General features: G+C 37.2%; 3 protein-coding genes across 3 annotated transcripts; 1 reads left to right on the forward strand and 2 right to left on the reverse strand.

The window, feature by feature from the left end:
* The first annotated feature begins 488 nt into the window (after positions 1–488).
* On the forward strand, positions 489–1,181 carry LOC145098721 (uncharacterized). The gene has a single exon (XM_079036332.1). It carries the CDS (start codon positions 489–491, stop codon positions 1,179–1,181), a length of 693 nt encoding a protein of 230 aa, XP_078892458.1.
* Positions 1,182–9,749: 8,568 nt separating this feature from the next.
* On the reverse strand, positions 9,750–12,408 carry LOC145102323 (zinc knuckle (CCHC-type) family protein). The gene is made up of 4 exons (XM_079039706.1): positions 12,275–12,408; positions 10,980–11,185; positions 10,629–10,721; positions 9,750–10,555 (listed from the first exon to the last, which is right to left on the reverse strand). The coding sequence occupies exons 2-4, from the start codon at positions 11,105–11,107 to the stop codon at positions 10,003–10,005; spliced, it is 774 nt and encodes a 257-aa protein (XP_078895832.1). The 5' UTR covers positions 11,108–11,185; positions 12,275–12,408; the 3' UTR covers positions 9,750–10,002.
* Positions 12,409–13,153: 745 nt separating this feature from the next.
* LOC145098722 (uncharacterized) lies at positions 13,154–19,582 on the reverse strand. The gene is made up of 6 exons (XM_079036333.1): positions 19,574–19,582; positions 19,458–19,499; positions 18,241–19,335; positions 15,746–15,841; positions 15,543–15,636; positions 13,154–13,434 (listed from the first exon to the last, which is right to left on the reverse strand). The coding sequence occupies exons 1-6, from the start codon at positions 19,580–19,582 to the stop codon at positions 13,154–13,156; spliced, it is 1,617 nt and encodes a 538-aa protein (XP_078892459.1).
* Positions 19,583–19,800: the final 218 nt, after the last annotated feature.

The following is a 19,800-nucleotide window of genomic DNA, read 5'->3' on the forward strand; positions in this document are numbered from 1 at the left end:
AGTCGTTAGTGGAGCGTGTGTGGTTAACAGACACACTAACTTGGACTAACAAAGAGTGGCAATGGGTAACTTGTAAATTATCATTGATCAATGGAGCGTGTGTGGTTAGCCGGCACATTGATTACGTAGTAAATGACATTGAGAGTACCAAGCTAATTTGCATGGTTATTCACACCTTGTTTGTGATCCTCCGTATCCAGTCACAAACTTGAAGAGAATAATCGAGATTAAACATGTCATTGAATACTTCAATGAGTCTTAAAGAATCTAGGAATTTCATTTAATTTAAAAACTAATTCTTTTTAATTTTGTTTTTCGTGGTGGAATTGGTAAATCGTCATTTACCTACCTTCAAATAATTTACAATTGGATTACAGCATCCCTCTTCTAAATTGTGAATTATTATGTTGGATCCTAGCCTTATTATTTCATTTTGGGCGTTAAATTAAGGATTCCTTATCTAATCAAAACTTGTCCTTCTTTTGAAGATGTCAACTTCCAACAACGCTTCCGGTTCCTCCAACAACTCTGCTAACTCTTTCTCGCTCTTGAACATTTGTGCGAGGGTGACATTCGATGGTTCCAATTTCAATGATTGGATTCGAAACATCCGAATGGCCTTGCGTTATGAGGACAAGGAATACGTACTCGATAAGGAATTGAACGAGATAGATGAAACCAAAGCAAATCCTGAAGAAATAGCCGAGTATAGGGCTCACTACAAGGATGCTACTAAAGTGTCTTGTATTATGGTAGCCACTATGACTCCTGAGCTACAGCGGTTCTACGAAGACTATTGCCGTTATAAGATATACAAGGACTTGATGAAGAAGTACCATCAGAGAGCGCGTCAAGAGAGGTACGAAATAGTCAGGTCATTCATCACCACCAAGATGAAAGATGGAGAGTCCATCACGACCCACCTACAAAGGATGCAACGCTATGTGGATCGTCTCTTGAAGTTGAATGTGAACTTTGATGAAGAGTTGGATATTGACATAGTCCTACACTCTTTGCCTCATAGCTATGATCAGTTCAAAATGACTTATCATATGATCAATGAGGAAGTCACATTCAGCACTCTTCAAGGCCTTCTAAGAACTGTTGAAAGTCGATTGAAAGGGAAAAGTATCGAATCCATTCCTACTCCTGTTGCTGCTCCAGTCCTGGCTATTGGATAAGGAAAAGCGAAAAATAGGAAATCTCCCTCTAAGCAAAGGTGGAAGGGAAAGTCTCATGATGTGTCCACTTCTGGTCGATCCAAAGCAAAATCCGGTTCTGCTCCCCATGCCTCAAATCCAAAAGATGCAATTTATTTCTAATGCCAAGATAAGGGGCATTGGAAGAGAAGTTTCGCTAAGTACCTGCAGGACATTAAGGATGGCAAGATCAAGCCTTCCTCGGCAGGTATTTACACTATTTTGACTAAAAATTCATCGCATTCTAATTCTTGGGTCCTTGATACAGGATGTGGTTTTCACATTTGCTTTGACTTGCAAGGATTAAGAGAAAGTAGGAATGTGGAGCTTGGGAAGATGAACCTGATCATAGGCAATAGGAGATCGTCATCTGTTACCAAGATCGGCATTTATTCTTTAAAGCTTAGTAGTGTATTATGTTTAGACTTGAATAATTGTTGCTACTCGTCAGAAATGATGAGGAATATTATTTCTTTTCATGGTTTGTACAGACAAGCCTTTAGATATTCATTTAATAATGAAATTGGTTCTATTAATGCTTATTATAATGGTGTGTTTTATTTTGAGGCAGTGCCTTGTGATAGTGTATATGAAACTGTGATGGTTGTAGACAGTTTAGAAAATAGTGTGTTGCACATTGAATCGTCTAATGGTTTAGAAAAAGCATGCTTGTGGCATTGTCATCTTGGACATGTAAACAAGAAGCACATTACCCAACACCAAAAGGATGGAGTGTTGGAATAATTTGACCTTAGGTCGGATGATACATGCGAGTCTTGTTTGCTTGGAAAGATGACTAAATCACCTTTCACTGGTACTTGTGAAAGAGGTGTGGGATTGTTGGATCTCATACACACTGATGTGTGTGGGCCCTTCAGATCCATCACAAGGGATGTGAATCGATTTTATGTGACTTTTACCGATGATTATAGCAGATATGGATATATCAACTTAATCAAGCATAAGTCAGAAACCTTTGAAAAGTTCAAAGAATTCAAACATGAAGTCGAGAATCAATTGGGCAGGAAGATCAAGATATGCTTAGATCCGATAGGGATGGTGAGTATCTTAGTATCGAGTTCCACGACTACCTCAAGGAATATGGAATTGTTTCACAATTGACACCTCCTAGGACACCACATCTTAATGGTGTGGCTGAGAGGCATAATCGAACCTTGTTGGATATGGTTCATTCCATGATGAGTTGAGCTTTGCTTTCGATATTGTTCTGGGGGTATGCCTTAGAGACTGCCAACCTTATCCTTAATCTAATCTCGACAAAGAAGGTTGCCAAAACACCTCACGAGATACGGATAGGGATGGTTCCCTCGTTGGCACATATCAAGGTTTGGGGTTGTGAAGCTTTCATTAGACGAGAGACTCACGACAAGCTAGAACCTCAAAGTGAGTGGTGTATTTTCATCGGCTACCCACATAAGTCCTTTGGATACTTGTTCTATAGACCTAGTGAGAACGTGGTATTCGTAGCACGAAGGGGAGTTTTCTGCAAGAGGGAACTTATATGCAAAGAGAAAAGTGGGAGCATAATTAATCTTGAAGAAATTCAAGAGTCAAGCGATGAAGGAACCTCTAACACTGGCACTCAACCTGAGGAAGAAATTGTTTTTGAAGCAATTGACGAGTCATTACCTCTTAGGCATTCTGGTAGGGTTAGCGTTTCACCTGTGTTGTATCGTTTCCATATAACCATAGAAGGTGATATGTTTATCAGTGATAGTACACTGATAACTTTGGATGAACCGGCTAACTAAAAGGAAGCCATGGCGGGCCCTGAGTTTTCCAAATGGAAAGAGGCAATGGACAGCGAGATCCAGTCCATGTATGACAATCGAGTTTGGAACTTGGTCGACAATGTACCAGGTCGTAAGATAGTTGGGTGCAAATGGATCCTCAAGAAGAAGACCGACATGGATGGAAAGGTACACACGTTCAAGACACGACTGGTTATGAAGGGCTTCTCACCAGTGGCCAAGATCAAGTCTATTAGGGTTGTGTTTGCCATAGCTGCATTTCATGATTATGAAATCAGGCAGATGGATGTCAAAACCGCTTTCCTTAATGGGAAGCTGGATGAAGATGTTTACATGTGTCATACAGAAGGTTTTGTGGATGCTAAATACCCCAATAGAGTGTGTAAGCTTGAGAAATCAATCTATGGATTGAAGCAAGCTCCTCGCAGATGGAATCTTTCCTTTGATGAGAAGGTCAAAGAATTTGGCTTATCTAGGAGTGAGGATGAGTCATGTGTATATGTCAAAGCCAGTGGGAGTATAGTTATATTTCTAGTATTGTATGTTGATGACATACTGCTCATACGGAACGACGTTCTAACCTTGCAGGAAGTTAAGTCATGGCTTGGAAAGTGTTTCTCTATGAAGGATATAGGAGAGGTTGCCTATATTTTGGGAATAAGGATTTTGAGAAATAAGAGTAGAAGAATAATTGGACTTAGTCAAAGTACTTATTTGGATAAAGTGGTAAAACGTTTTAGCATGGAGAATTCCAAGAAGGGAGAGTTGCCTATCCAGAGCAATACCAAGCTGAGTAAGACTCAGAGTCCGAGCAGCGATGCCGAGATAGCAAAAATGAGTCGAGTTCCATATGCTTTTGTCGTTGGCTCAATCATGTATGTTATGGCATGTACTCGCCCTGATGTGGCTTTTTCTTTGAGCATGATCAGTCGATATCAAAGGAACCTGGGTAAAGCTCACTGGATAGTCGTAAAGAATATTCTTAAGTATCCGCGAAGGACAAAGGACTGGGTCCTTGTACTTGGTGGTGGTGATGACTTGAGAGTTACTAGTTATAGTGACACCAGTTTTCAGACAGATCGAGACAATTTCCATTCGCAGTCTGGTTGGGTGTTTACACTCAACGGAGGAGCAGTAACTTAGAAAAGTTCCAAGCAAGAGACCGTGTTTGATTCAACGTGTAAGTCAGAGTATATAGCCGTGAGCGAAGCATCAAAGGAGGCTATATGGTTGAAGAACTTCATTGGAGACCTTGGAGTTGTACCAACCATAAAGGAGCCCATGGAGATTTTCTGCGATAATGAAGGAGCGGTTGCCTTAACCAAGGAACCAAGGGATCATGGAAGATCCAGACATATCGGAAGGAAATATCACTTCAATAAACACCTAGTAGAAGAAGGACTCCTCGTCGTCAAGAGGGTATCATCAGAAGAGAATCCTGCAGATCCCCTCACAAAGGCTCTGAGTAGGATTAAGCACATTCGGCATGCGAGGAACATTGGTCTGAAGGATGATATTAGTTTTAGTGATTAGATATATATTTTAGAAACTTGTAATAGATCAATGTAATCGACATTTGATGATTATATAATGGAGATTTATATATAAGTATTGTTTACCATCTTTTGTCAATTGTTTATTCTGTGTTTCAACTTTGCATGTTTTACTTCCAGAATAATTGGATTATTGAAATTATCCACAATCAATCATACTTTGGAAGTAAGTAGTGAATTAAGATTGTCATGAATTGGTTGGTAGATTGTCTAAGTGTTTAGACATAACAATGGTTTGATGCAATGTTCATGAGTACTTCTGAAATAGGGATTTGAGTATTGGATTAAACCCACACTCATTTGAATTACTTCGTGGAATTTTTCACAAGTAGTTGTGAGACGATAATATTGTATATTCTTTATGTGACATCAAAAAATTCACGGTCATTTTAAAGATTTTATTTATGCTTATTTGAAAATCAGAGTATTCATTTTAAAGAATAATATTGTGGAATTTGTTCCCAGAAAAACATGATAAATATATTATCAAAGCATTTCTGAATAAATGTATTTTGTTTATATTAAAACTTTGGGGTGTCATTGTCAATACAGAAACATAATCATAAACTGACCTTACATTCACTTACACTAGTGATCTACATCTCCTTTAATCTCTCAGTGTAATGTAGCTTCGTATCGACACCTGTGATACAAATAAACTGAGTGGGTCAGGTTGGGAAACTTGGTGAGTACATAGGGTTTTCAACCCACAATAATAAAGATATTATGTTTTATCATCAAATAATTAACCCAATTACCCATCCCCATTATCTTCTGTATTTTTAAGGATCTACCCTAAGAATCGTCTATTCTTTCATTCATTCATTCCTAAGTATTGTCTTAAGGAATAGGCACAAAGTTTATCGCTGCCAGGGTTCATCTAACATGCACTAAGTCCATATGTGCCAATGTTTATCTATAGGGTACTAAATCCATAGCTAGTAACGTTCATTTATAAGGCACTAAGTCCATAGCTGCCAATGTTCGTTTATGAAGCACTAAGTCCATAGCTGCCAGGGTTTTTAGAGTACATCTGGTGAACACATCGTTCACAACACCTACAGTTTTAGAGCCTGCTAGTGTTCCACCTGACTGTCTAGATTCTAGATGTTTGTGGTTGTCATCTATGCTCTGCTAGATGACTGGGTCATCGCTTGGGTCATCGTTTCTCATCATCTTTCACCTCTTATCATCTATATCATCTTTTATCTATTTTCATTCATCTCATCTTATCTTTAAGCTACCCATCTTTACCCATCATAATTATAGGTATAAAATACGTATACAGTTTAAATCGAATAAAACATGTATATTTTGTTCATCCAACATATATATCAAGAACACAGATAATATGCACACATAACACGTAATTTATATTAAATACTTCATATCTATGTGCAAGATGAAAGTAACTATGCACTCACTTGTTAAAGTGATGATTCCAAACTCAGGCAGCGCTTTGCTTCTAACGATTCTATTTTCCTTCGATGAAACCTAGCATTATTATCGCTAAGTTTTAGTCTAATCTTTATTGTGACTAATTATTAGTCTAGATTCATCATTAACTCAAAGTCTACTTTCATGATCTATCAAGTAAGGAACAACCATGTAGGATCATATCGGAGATAGGGTTCGTTTGGTATACGAAGTATACTGTTTGGAAATCCCACTTTAAACACCTCACAAAATCACATCCTAGACATCATCCCCGCAAGTAGATCAATCAATATAACGACTTGGAATCACTAATAAATCTTGTTTATAGGTTCATAATAACGAGAATGAACTTAAACATAAGTTATACGTAAAGTACGGTAAGCATAACTCAACTTACAGGGGGTTTAGCAAGGAACCGGGATCCGCGGGGCAAAATTCCGAGCCGAAAAGCTCTTTTTCTCGGAGCCTTCGGGCGCTTCTAGGCTTTCCTCTAGCACCTTGAGGTTACTAAGGCTTGGGGGGAGGGGGTTAGAGGGATGCTAGAGAGAGAAAGAAAGGGTTTTTGGTGTGAAGAATGAAGCAACCCTCGCACCTCTATTTATATTTGAATTTTGGCTCAAATCGACGAGTTTTGGGCCTCCAACTCGTCGAGTAGGTGTCAAGTGTCACCATTCTGGTGGAGGACAAGTAATGGCCTATATTTTGCCACGTCACACATTTTGCAGCAGCACCCTGCCGACTTCTAAACCCTATAACTTTCGCATACAAGCTCCGTTTTCGACGTTCTTTATATCCACGTGTAGGTATTGACAAGATCTACAACTATTCTTTTGAATACATCGTGTAGTTCTCGACTGACTATAAATTTAACCGTATGAGAAGATTATATTATTAAACGATCGTGTAAAATTCATAACTTCTACATACAGACTCCGTTTTCGTCTGTCTTTTTTTCGTTGAACTATTATTAATGAGAGCTTCAATTCTGATTTAGGTTGCGTTGGCCAAAATCAATCGATCTAAAATTCGAATTTCGGGATGTGCACAGTGCATTGCTATGCTAAATCTTAAAAAAATCATAATTTCCTCATACGAAGTCAGATTTTGACGTTCTTTTTATGCACGCTCTCGGTTTAACGTATACTACAAATTTCATTTAGATCTATAAGGCTAAAAAAGTAGTTTATCAAAAATTCACTTTTTGCGATTTCCGGTGTCGTGTCAGTTTTGCCGTAAAACTTCGACGAGTCATAACTTCTTCGTTATAGCTCGGATTTTGGCGTTCTTTATATGTACAGAACCCTTGTGACATATACTATAACTGGGTTAAGATCATTCTAAATAATATTCCATCAAAAATTCATTTTTGATGCTTATTGTCTCTAAATTGACTAGCCCGAATCTGTGGGCGTTACACTTTAAACCGAGATATATGAGTTGTTTACGAGTTGGTTGTGCATTGATAATGCGTAAACACATCAGTAAATTTATGTTATAAAATGTATTGTTGTGTATGGTTTGATGAGTAAATAGTACAAGCATATAAGTCAAAGTTTATTTGTTCCTTTTATCTCAAGGGGTAAAAGCGATATTTTGGGCCCCTCGATGATTTTGTATTGACTTATATGTCGGGCCCGGTCAGAACTGAATTGATGTGTTCAATTAAGTTCCTTGTCATACAAATCGGAAATCAGGAAACAAACTATTGGACAGTAAGAATAATTTTGTTCCACGTCTGTGTCCACATGATATCTTGCAGAACGAAGGATTATACGATCCCTTATCTTAAGGACATGACTGACTAGGTCAGAGTTCGACAGTGGCTTTTGAGAGCTACAATTGCTAAATCAGATTCTGAAGTCATACTTGCAATTATAGTTATTAGACTTATCCAAGTGGGAGATTATTGGATTAGGTGTCTATGCCCATAACTATAATTGGCATGTACTTGATTTGATAGTAGCATGGTCCTTTTAGGTTGCCTTCACTTTAGCAACTTGACAGGATGACTTATGGAAAGAGAGGTTAATAAATGATTTATTAATATATTGTGGGAATAATATATTAATTAGAAATCATTTTATTTAATTAGCTTGATCAGAAATTAATTTGGAATTAATTTTGGGATTTAATGAACTGATTAAAAGAACGGGTTGTTTTGCAAATCATTGATAGTTGCAAAACTGGGCTATTGGACTCCTTTGGAATGGAGTGGACAAAATCTATAGGGAGGCCCTATAGAATTTCATCCAAGGCTTCCTGGTAGGAGGTCCATTGGTTGCTTAAGCCCTAAGCAGGAAATTAGGGTTTCCTCCAAAAACCCTAACGACCCACCAGCTATTTAAAGACCCATTTACACAGGGTTTTCGGCCAATGCTTAGAGCATAGAAATCCTAGCCGAAATTCTAAGAGTTTCCTTCCCTCTCCTTCTCATCATCTTGCTACAAGTGTTTGTGAGCCATTAGAGGTGCAACATTTGGGGCACTAAAGCTTTCAAGAGTCAAGATCTATCAAGGAATTCTTGTTATTGCTATATAACAAGCAAGGTAATCTTCTTAACCCTTTTATATATGAATTTCGAATTATATATGCTAGATCTAGCGTTATTGCTTTGGAATTTCTTTTGCATGTTCAATTAGTGAAAAACTTAGATCTAAAGCAATTAGGGTTGCATGAACACATAGGATGTTGTTATGCTCATAACCCATCAGATGGTTCATGATGCTCCATCATGTGTGTTGTTGATGCTCATACGATGTATCTCAAGGATAAAGGTTCCAGAAGCTATTGTATAGTGATTGTGATTAGTTGACACATTTCTTGAGCCTATGGATTAATGGGGCTTGGTTCATTAGGGTTTTAAATCTGATCCCTAGTCTATAAATAAGGATGTTTGTTGGTCATTTGTTTGTGTCTTGAATTCTAAAGTGATAATCGAATCTATATCGAAGTGTGCTTGTAACATCTGTATGAAAACTCATAAATAAAGAATACTCACATCTTGCCTATGGACATAGGTCACTTTGACCGAACCACATAAATATTATGTCTTGTGTGCTTTTGGTTTCGTGTTTTATCCGTTTTATTTTCTAACAAAAACAAAACCATGAAACTCAACAACATTAACAAGAAGAAACTATGTGATTGATTTCCTTCATCGTTAAAGCCTAGATGACACCAAATTAATTGCAATGAAAGGAGATCGATCTCTCAATGGTAATTTTGCCTTCATAGGCTCGCCGAAAAGAAGGTAAGAGATGACACCAAATCAATTGCAATGAAGGGGGTATTCGGTATTGTTGATCATATTCCATAGGCACAAAAAGAGGGTTACTGATGAAGGGAAAAGAGAGTTGTGAGAGACCCAAAAAGAGATTGCCAAATTGGTGGAGTTGGGTTTATGTATTACATTTTTTAACTAAAGTCAATTTAATAAAAATATAAAATTTAAAGTAAAACGAATATTCAGTCATTTTATATGGTTTAGGGCCAGCACTTTAACAAAATTAAACCATAAGGACCGTCTGTGTAACAAAAAAAAAAGTTAGTCACTAAACTCGTGAATCATGAATCTCAAAAACCATAGAGACAATTTATATAATTTTGCCTAAAAATTTAGAGAACAAATCCATAACCCAACGAACTAGACTAAACCCAAAGAAAACAACAAACCATTGTGGACCATTTTTTCCATTTCTACAATATGACGTCATTTTCTCATATATCTATTAATCCATTTTATTCGAAGTGTAATTAATGAAGAAAAAGGAAAAGTGAGAGAACTAACATGAAAAGACAACACACAGAATTCCAACATTATTATTAGGATTAGGATTTAGGATTACACTATCGTTTCAAAATAAAACTACAGCAATAACATCAAGCTGCTCGTAACACGACATTTAAATCATACAAAATTAAAACTCAACACCCGAAACTTTCACTTTCAAATCTCTCTACCAAAGAAAATTCCCAAAACACTAAAACGCAGTAAAAAAAAGCCAATGTTACCTGCCCGCCATCTGCCTGGAATCCCTCTCATCAATACCTCCTTGGAAACCGATCCATAAACCGCCCGGACGGGCACTCAAACGCCAGGTGTCCTCTTCCACCACAATTATGACAGATCATCAACGCCACACAATCACGGCTCATATGCCCAACCTGCTGGCAGTTCCGACACACAATGTCCCGGAAACCACCACCCGAACCCCTATCACCGCCGCCACGTGGGCCGCCACGGTCATCGCCACCCGTGCTGCCCTTCGGGCAGTCCCGAGCCACATGGCCTGCCACATTGCACGAGTTGCAAACCGGATCGTTGAGGCAATCACGCGCCAGGTGGCCGGTTTTCCTACAGTTCTTACAAGCCTTGTCGTTTGTACAGTCAGCAGCGATGTGGCCTTGTTTGTAGCAGTTGTTGCAGAGTCTCATGTCGCCAGGTGGCATCTGAGGAGCGGAGCATTCCCTCGCACGGTGGCCGGTTTTCCCGCACGTGTGGCAGATCCCCTCGTTCGGGCAGTTTCCGGCCATGTGCCCGGGCTCTCTACAGTTCCAACATAAGGATTTTGTGGTACACTCTGATGCAATATGCCTGCCAAAGTCAAAGTCAAAATTAAAAAAAGTCTAACTTTTTTGATTTAATACAGAAACAGTTTTAATCTTACCCTGGAAGTCCACAATTGTGACAAATGGCAACATTAGGGCATTCTCTAGCGTAGTGTCCTGGTCTTTTGCAGTTCTTACACAGACTACTTTGGCTGAAAATTGGAGAAAAGTAAAACCTCGATTAATATTTAATAAATAGATAAAATTAGGTATTTTCATGATATGCAGGTTGCTATATGAATTATGGGTATATTTAATGTAACAAAATAGAAAACATATCAACAAAAATCAAGAAAAATGTGGAGAATCAATCCTCCATCCTTGCCTCCGGGTCCCACACCAACATCCAACTTAAATATATTTTTTTTGGGGAAAAAGAAGAATTTAAAAAAAATAGAAAATAAAAAAACCTGTAACCACCCCGACGAGAATCCCTTCTGTAAGGAGCATCACGATAAGAGCTTCGATGGGTACGGATCTTGCGATCCATGGGGCTCCTGCTTCTGCTCCTGGATCGACTCCTGCTGTCTGAACTCATTTTTCTTTTTCTTTTTCCTTTTTTTTTAATTAAAAAACAACCAGAACCACCAACTCCACCACTGCTGCCGCCTCCACCCTGCCCATTGCAACCACACCCTCCATCAGACAAAATCCAATCATACTTCACTCAAACACCAATCCCAACTCTACACACAAACCACATATTTTCTTTTTTTTTTTCATTTCAATTTTCAACAAGCACACCACCATGAATGAATCCACTTACATACCCAACACTCGCCACGTCATCATTAAGACACTGGCAAACATCAATCACATCAGAGAGGTAAATAACAATGTCCAAGCTTGAACCTGAGAGACTTCTCTTATGGATTTTCACCTCCTTTTATACAACATGTTGTTTAATGCAAACTAGTTGGGGTAGGCTAAGAACAAAGGAAAAAGGAAATACAAAATAATGCAACCTAAAGAGGAAGCATAAAGAGGTCTTGTGTGACTTAAGTGAATTAAACCTTACATACACTGAATTGCAACTTTCTCTGCAGATGAATCAATGAAAAAACTTGACTATAGTCATGTGTAGAAAGCATCCATCACAAAAGCTTAACTTTTGAGGTCCATGATGACCATATTTATTTCTATATGCATAAGATGGGGGTAAATTGGTATCTATTGAAGACTACTTTTTGCATAATTTGAGTGTTGCAAGTCAGAGAGATGGAGTAAGTACAAAAACCATAGCACAACAAGGGTCCTGGAAGTGGCAAATTGCTCCATGGCGTTATCATATATTCATTCTATGGACAAACGATGTGTTGCTAAATGGAACCAGGCTTAAAATAATAGATCCTATCCAAACATCCTTTAACTCGCAAATTTCAAGGCGTAGATACGCATGTATCTTAAATTTCAGAGAAATTGAATGGACATATCAGTTTTTTCCTGGATGAGTTTTATCGAATGACCTTTAGACTTCAGGGATAAACCAAACTAAAACGCAACAGATAATTCAAAATCTCAAAATCACCAGCAAATTATGCATCGAATAGCACAAAAAAGAGGTTCTTTCGTTTCTCAATCAAGAACGCAACCGTTTTGGAAGCACCAAACGTATATATAAACCGAATCAAAAACATGAAATTTTCAAAATCAAACCGAAAATTCAGATTCAGCTGCAAGGGAATTGAAGAGATCGAGGAAATACCTGACTGGAAGCTGTTCGATTCGGAGTTCGTTATGAGCGTAGGAAGAGAGAGTTCGACGAAATTTAGGGTTTTTTTTCTTCGGGACAAAGCGCCAGAGGCCAGAGGATGGATGGTGCAATTATATCTATTTTATATTTTTATTATATGAATATAATAATTTTCGTGTAAAGACTTCTAAACTATATAAAACGGCATTTTACCCCCTTAAACTTTTGTTTTTCTTTTACCACACCTCACAAAATGTTAGAACTTTTGAAGCCCATGATGAACTTTTGTATATGGGCCTTTTAGCAACAAACAAATTTAGAAGGGTAAATTACACCGTTCGTCCTTCGTGCATATGTCAGAAAGCGTGTTTGGTCCTTATTTTCAAAAATTAACTCGGATCGTCCCCCGTGTCGTTAAAAGTTGCACGTTTCATCCCTTGTTAGTTTTAATTTGCACGTTTAATCCCTTATGACACATAAAAAGACTAAAATGCCCTTTTCCTTTGCCCTTTTCATTTATTTTTAACATTTTTGATATTTTTAATTATTAAATTTTATTTTAATTATTTTTCTATTTTGTTAAAGACTTACCACCACCACCGCCACAGGTAATCTACACCACCTCCGAAAATTATAGCACCGTTACCACCGCTCACCAGAAAAATAGAGCACCACTTCCACCACTCACTTCATCGCATCCACTCCTTCGTTCAAAGCAAGCGTTTCACTAAAAACAACTAGAAACTACCACCTTATTCACCGAACTAGCAACCTATACTCAAACCACCATTGAACCATCCACATTTACTGTTAACACCACCAGCAGCCTCCATTGGAAAACCCATTAGCAAATTAGGAAAGAATAATCAAGGCAAATCAGGAAAGGAAGAATCAGGGCATGGCAATGTTTAATTCGAAATCAGGAAAGGATTTATGGTTCTTAACCTCAAAGCAGGCAGCAACAAAGATGGAGGAGGAGATGAGTGACGGTGATGCAAATCTGATTACTACGTGCAGTGTCTCTGGTAAGGCTTTGATGAGACCTTCTTTATTGCCACCAACATCATCTTCTTCCCTATCGATATTCGTATATGCCACCACCGTCTCAAACGAGTCTAAATAAAAGAACCACATGCCCCTTTCTTCAATTTCAAATGACTCAATCTCGATTTCTGAAATGCCCCTATCCGTGTGAGATAAACAACCACGATATAGGGTGCCGGAACCACCGTCTATGTAAGATTGGAGCTCTATTTGGGGATTTCATGTGTGATGGTACGAGAGAGAGGGAAAAAGAGATGAAATTTAAGGTTGGTGGTTGTTATAAGATTGACGGAGATGGAGTCGTCATTGTCACTTGTATAGTTGTATGCTTCCATCTACACTCCTCCTGGTAGTCGGCCAAGGTGAAAGGGGTTATCGGGAAACTGAAGGGAAAAAGTAGGGTTGAACGTGTAATTGAGGGGGGAGGGTATTTATTTTATTTTATTCTTTTTTCAATTCTAAAAAATGATAAACAAATAATAAAAATATAAAAAAAATACTAAGGGTAAAATAGTCATTTTATGTCTTCAGGGACTGCTCGAGTGAAAAAAAACATAATACAGGGATGGTCTGAGTTAATTTTTGAAAATATGGACTAAACATGCTTTTTGGCATATACACGAGGGATGATTGGTGTAATTTACCCAATTTAGAAATTAGAGTAAATTACTACGCGAATGGTCGCTATGGTTTGGGGTAATTTGCACATTTGGTCCCTAACTTATTTTTTAACTCGGAAGGTCCCTACTTTTTGTTTTTGTTACACGTTTGGTCCCTACATTTTGTTTTTATTATGCGCTTGGTCTCTATCTTACCTAAAAAGACTATTATTTAAACAGGGAAAAATGATGAGGTAGGTAAGATAAGGTGAGGGGGTGGGGTTGGGGTGTGTTTAATTAAATAAATTAGAAAATCAAAGGCAAAATAGTCTTTTTAGGTAAGACAGGGACCAAGCGCGTAAAAAAACAAACAGTAGGAACCTTCCAAGTAAAAAAAATAAGTTAGGGACCAAACGTGTAAATTACCTTAAACCATAGGGGTCATTCATGTAATTTACTCTAGAAATTGTAGCCCTTGGGTTCGAAAGTGGCAAAATTGTTTTGTAGCATAGTTTTACATCAATGGATGATCGGTGGCGACGCAGAAAGTTGTAATAGTAGTGGCACAATTTTTTTTCGTCCGAATATAATAACATAAAAAAAAATTAAAAGTACTAATACATCAAACCGATCCATTACATCATAATAATTGACATTTGACATCTACGGGTATACATTTTTTGAAACCGACTCATTACATTTTCGATCTTCACTTTCATAAGTGCTTCTTTTTCAACATAAGAAATCATGGCATAGTTCAAAAAATCATCTCCTATTTTGTTACGCAAATCCGTCTTCAACAACTTCATCGTTGAAAAACATCTTTCGACTGCTGCGGTTGCAATGGGTAAAACCAAAACCAACTTCAACAACCTATAAACCATAGGATAAGACTGATGTTTCCCCGTTTCCACCATCAAACGAGAAAGGTCGGAAATTCTTTGCAAACTAGTGAACTGGTCATCTTTATGTAAAGTGTGATAATATATTTCGAGTTCACCATCATGTATAACTCACTCAACTTTAACAACTTTGTTTTGTCAAATTTAGCAAATGAATCACAAGGACTCAAAGCCCCCATGTATTCTAGTAATTGGGTGCTAAGTTCACTAAATCGGTCCTTGAATTCTATAATTTGCATATCCATGACGGTGTTGAAAATTTCAACTTCAAAATGAAATTGATTAGTAACTTTAGTCTTATGGCCTCTTGATGTGACATAATTTTCCGTCATCTCCACAATATTAATATCATGTTTTTGATAAAAAAGAGAATACATTCAATAAAATTTTAGTAAACCCCGTGTCTATCAAAGACTTCAATGTGTCCATTGTCCTTCTAACCAAAGAAGCCGCTTCTAAAATATCTTGATCCTTTTTTTGAAGATGCTTTGACAATACGTTCGTGAGGTGTAAAATTTCATACATCAAATGTAAGTAAAACACGAAATCTAATGTCTTGAAATATTTTAAGATACCAAATGCTTGATTTCAGTTACTTAAAGTGGATCTTTCCTCTTCGACATAAGCAAGAACATGACGAACCTCCAGAAATAAGTTTATCAAACTTGTGATGGTTTTGAATGTGAACCCCATTTTGTATCTCCCGATCAAATAAGCGAGCTCTCTTGATTTAACCCTCTTCTAGTTTCAAGTTCACCAGTTCCAATTGACATTTGCACCCTTTCTCTTTGACTTTCCCATAGCATGTATTGTCTTGTACATGAACCACCTACCACATTAACCACCAAAGAAAATTGCTCAAATAAATCGTCCACATCATCATGCTTCTTTGCTACACCCAAAATAACTAACTAAAGTTGGTGTGCAAAGCAATGCACATAATGCGCTAAATCATTTTCTTGTAAAATCAAAGCTTTTAGACCATTAAATGCACCTTGCATATTGTTTGCCCCATCGTAACTTTGTTCTCTTACCTGATAAAAAAAAAAAGATATTAAACATTAAAACGAATAATATTCAATTAAAATTCATAATAAGGAAGAAAAAATGTTATATTTACCTGGGACATACTCAAATTGTTACGGGTAAAAACGTCATTATAACATACACGTTTTGAAATCGTGTTTTAAAGTAAATAATATTATGAAATATTATGTGAATTTGAATGTTGAGTTCTAACAGGTAGTTTTTACTAGAAATGAAGTAAAACTATGTTTAGAATCACTCATAAAATGTTGGAAGTCTTATGAGATTCCAATTAAAAACCAAATAGTGAAATATAGCGAAAATATAAAATTTGGAATAAGTAAAATTTTATTATTGAAAGCTGTAGATAATCTCGTTAGAAACATTTAGGCGAAAACCTCGTCGAAATCCAAGTTATAACGAAGAAGTTATGACCAAACGAAGATCCGTGATAAATCCGGAAAATACTTTGTCGCGTAAAAATTTAGTTTTCGATAAACTAATTTTTAGCCTTAGTGATGTAAATGAAAGTTGTAGAACTCGTGAAAATAATCAACTTTCATATAAAGAACGCCAAAATCTGACTTCATATGAGGAAGTTATGATTTTTCGAAGTTTCAGCTTAGCAGTAGACAGCTAAAAACTTGAATTTTAGATCGAGTGATTTTTAGCTGACACAACCTAAACGAGAATTGTAGGTCTCGTCATTTGTAATACAACGGTAAAAAGTCTGACGAAAACGGACGTCGGATGAAGAAGTTATAAATTTATAACGGATTTTCCTGTCACGGTCTGTTAAAAATAATAATATTAAAACTAAAGTCAAAATTAGCCGACGAAGTCTAAACGAAAGTTGTAGAGCATAATTTTAGATTCGCGTGCATATAAAGAACGTCAAAAACGGAGTTCGTATGCGAAAGTTATGGAATTTACAAAATTTGGCACATTTTTCGAGAAAATTCGTATGAATAGTGCTGCCACGCACCCTCGTATGCGAGGCTTCCATGTGTCGGACACGTGTTCGCTGCTGATTGGACCGCAGCCTTGCGTGTTGCCTTCTGATTGGACCAAGTCCGAGGTCCACTAAGCTCGGAACACCTTCGCAGGAGACACCCCCGGATCACTCTCGCACCCTCGTGCCCTCCTCCCATTGGACCGAAGTTAGGTCCAAACCGAAGCAGCCAGCTGACCAAACCGAGCCTCACCCTGCTGCCACCTGGTCCGAACCTCGCAGACGCGTGCCCCTCCCCTCGCTTCGGATCCGAGGCTTGCACCTATATAAGGGGTGCGAGACCTCCCGGGTAAATGTTTGAAATTTGCCCCTTTTCACCCCTAAACTTATATTTCTTCTACTTCCACTTCCTCCGAAGCCCCGATACTGATTCCAAAGCCCGAAACACGCCCTGAGACTCCCGAGAAGCCCGAAAAAAATTATCTTTTCGGTTTCGAAGCTCTACCTTCGCAGAGCCCGGTTTTCAAGAAAACTCCCGGTTTTCAACGACGATAGTCATATTTAGAGCCGAAGTACTGCCCAAATTAATATTTTAGCCCCCAGTTATTTCACGATGAGTTTAATATATAGGAACAATTGTATGTTATGTGTTACATGTGCTACGTGCCTTTCGGTGTTATTATTCCGGGTTATTTTTATTTGCTATTTTTAATAGCAAAGAAATACCTTTGACCATGTGATCAGTGAAAGGACTTAGATTCACGTTGGTACTGGTATGTAGCCTCTGGCCATGTAGAACATGTCTCTGTAAGAGAATGAATTCTATTCTATGGTATTGGCAGAAGGTTAAACAGGGCTTTAAGCCTGAAATTTACCAAAATGTTAATCCGAAGTTGTATATCTTCTGTGCCGTTTGGGCCAAAACTTTATTGATGTATATCAAGCATGGAAATTGTTATGTCTCATTGATTGTATATCTTTAAATCAAATCAATGATTGATATGGAATGTTTGTCACATGATTCACATATACCCTTGTTGTTCCTTGTTCCTCTTTGTTTCTGCCATATTAAAGTATATATGGCATAACGTTATATTGTATCTATTATTGAACTCACTAAGCGTCACCGCTTACCCTCTCAATGTTTAACAAATTGCAGGAGATAAGCATCCAGTATAGTTATATACTAGTAGAAGATTTTTGAATAGTTTGAAACTATTGTATCGATAGAAGCTTATGAATAGTTTGAAACTGTTGTATTTTGCACTCCCATATGTATAAAACTATAGAATCCTGGGAAGTTATGTAATATATAACACTTTAAAATAGTCAGTTTATATCCAGTAGTTTGTAACCTCTTTATCAATGTAAAATATTGTTTTTATGAATATGCAAGTAGCATGTTTTGGAGTAACTATATTGTCGAGTATGAAAGTTTGGGTCTTTCATAAATACGAAAGTTAGGGTCTTTCGGTCATCTATGGCAGCTTTAAGAGTCAAAGAGGATGTATCCTTCACGTGCACCACTCCAATGAATTTTTCCTTCACCACTCCACGGTTATCGACATACCTCAAAACTATGGCCATTTGTTCTTTATTTGATACATCACTAGATTCATCAACCAATAAAGAAAACACATCTTTACCAATTTCTTTGCAAATATCTAAAACTATCTCTGTTGAAAAGCATTCAACAATTTGCTTTTGAGTCCTCGGGCACGTCACTTGATTGTTTTGAGGAGCATTTTCTAAGTTAACATTGCAAATGCCTTCATTATGGTCTCTCAAGAAAGATAATGACTCCAAGAAAAGCCCTCTATTAAGAGATTCACTCGACTCATCATGACCCTGAAATGGTAAACTATTTTTCAATAAAAATTTACAACACCAAATTGAAGCGCCTAAACGAAGCTTATAATTACTCTCCTCAATCTTGGTTTTTTTCTTGAAGGCTGCACTAATAGATGGTTTTTCTTTCAATAAAAATTCACAATTTTCTTTTGCTTTGTGATGAAAACTATCAATACCACCCATATGATCTCTCAATGACTGTCTTTTATTCCAATTATCAAAACCTTGTGAAACAAATGCATCTCTCCCATGTTGTTTTCCCACCATGTCTCCACATACATAGCAAAATAAACAAAATGTTTTGTTCTCTTTTATGTTATATTCTAACCAATCAAAGTCATCAAACCACTTAACAACAAAACGTCTTTCTTTTGAACCTATTTTCTTTGAAGAGAATGTATGACCCCTTGGTTGACAAGGTCCTTGAAGCAAATATGCCCTCCTTATTTCATCTCTTTGATTTGGATGGTAAGTTGTAATCTTTGGTCTAACACCCGGGTCTTTTGGAAGATCTTTCAATTCAACGTTTGTGATTGGAGTTTTTGTAGGTTGTGGATTTACATTAGAAACCGAAGGGAATGATTGATTAGAAGGAAAGGATTCTTCAAAACTTAAATCATTGGAACATGGTCTTTTGGAGGATTCTCCAACACTTGATTTATCGATGCTTGTTCTTCCAAAAAAGGACTCCATTTTATCCTAACAAATCAATATCAAACAAATAAGCCATCCAATTATTCAAAAACTCAATGGAAAAGAAACTAATTTGAATAATTTCAAGGTTAACAATCTAAGTATCAAACATTCTAACAACAAGTTACAAGTAAACAAGTAATTTTAAGGTTAAGAACTACTAATTTCACCTAAACAATAAAAATTTCAACAAAAAAGCAACTAATTTGACTAATTTCATAAACCTAAAATTATCAATACTTACTTGTTTCATTGTATCTTGTAGGTTTGAAATGAGTGTCAAGCCAAGCCAAGCAAAATCAAAATACTTATGTCGTGCTAACTTGGTTGTAATCGATTGAATGGAGGCAGGAAGGTGGAGGCCGATTTTTTTTCTCATTCGTAGCTTTCACAGAAGGTGCTGAAGTGCCTGTTTTTTTTCTTTTCAGCAGTGGATCGATTTCCTGCTTCTTTTCTTTGACTGCCAATGGA

Source organism: Lactuca serriola, chromosome 4, assembly GCF_051521515.1.
Source record: "Lactuca serriola cultivar US96UC23 chromosome 4, Lser_US96UC23_V15, whole genome shotgun sequence".
Classification (NCBI taxonomy): Eukaryota; Viridiplantae; Streptophyta; class Magnoliopsida; order Asterales; family Asteraceae; genus Lactuca; species Lactuca serriola.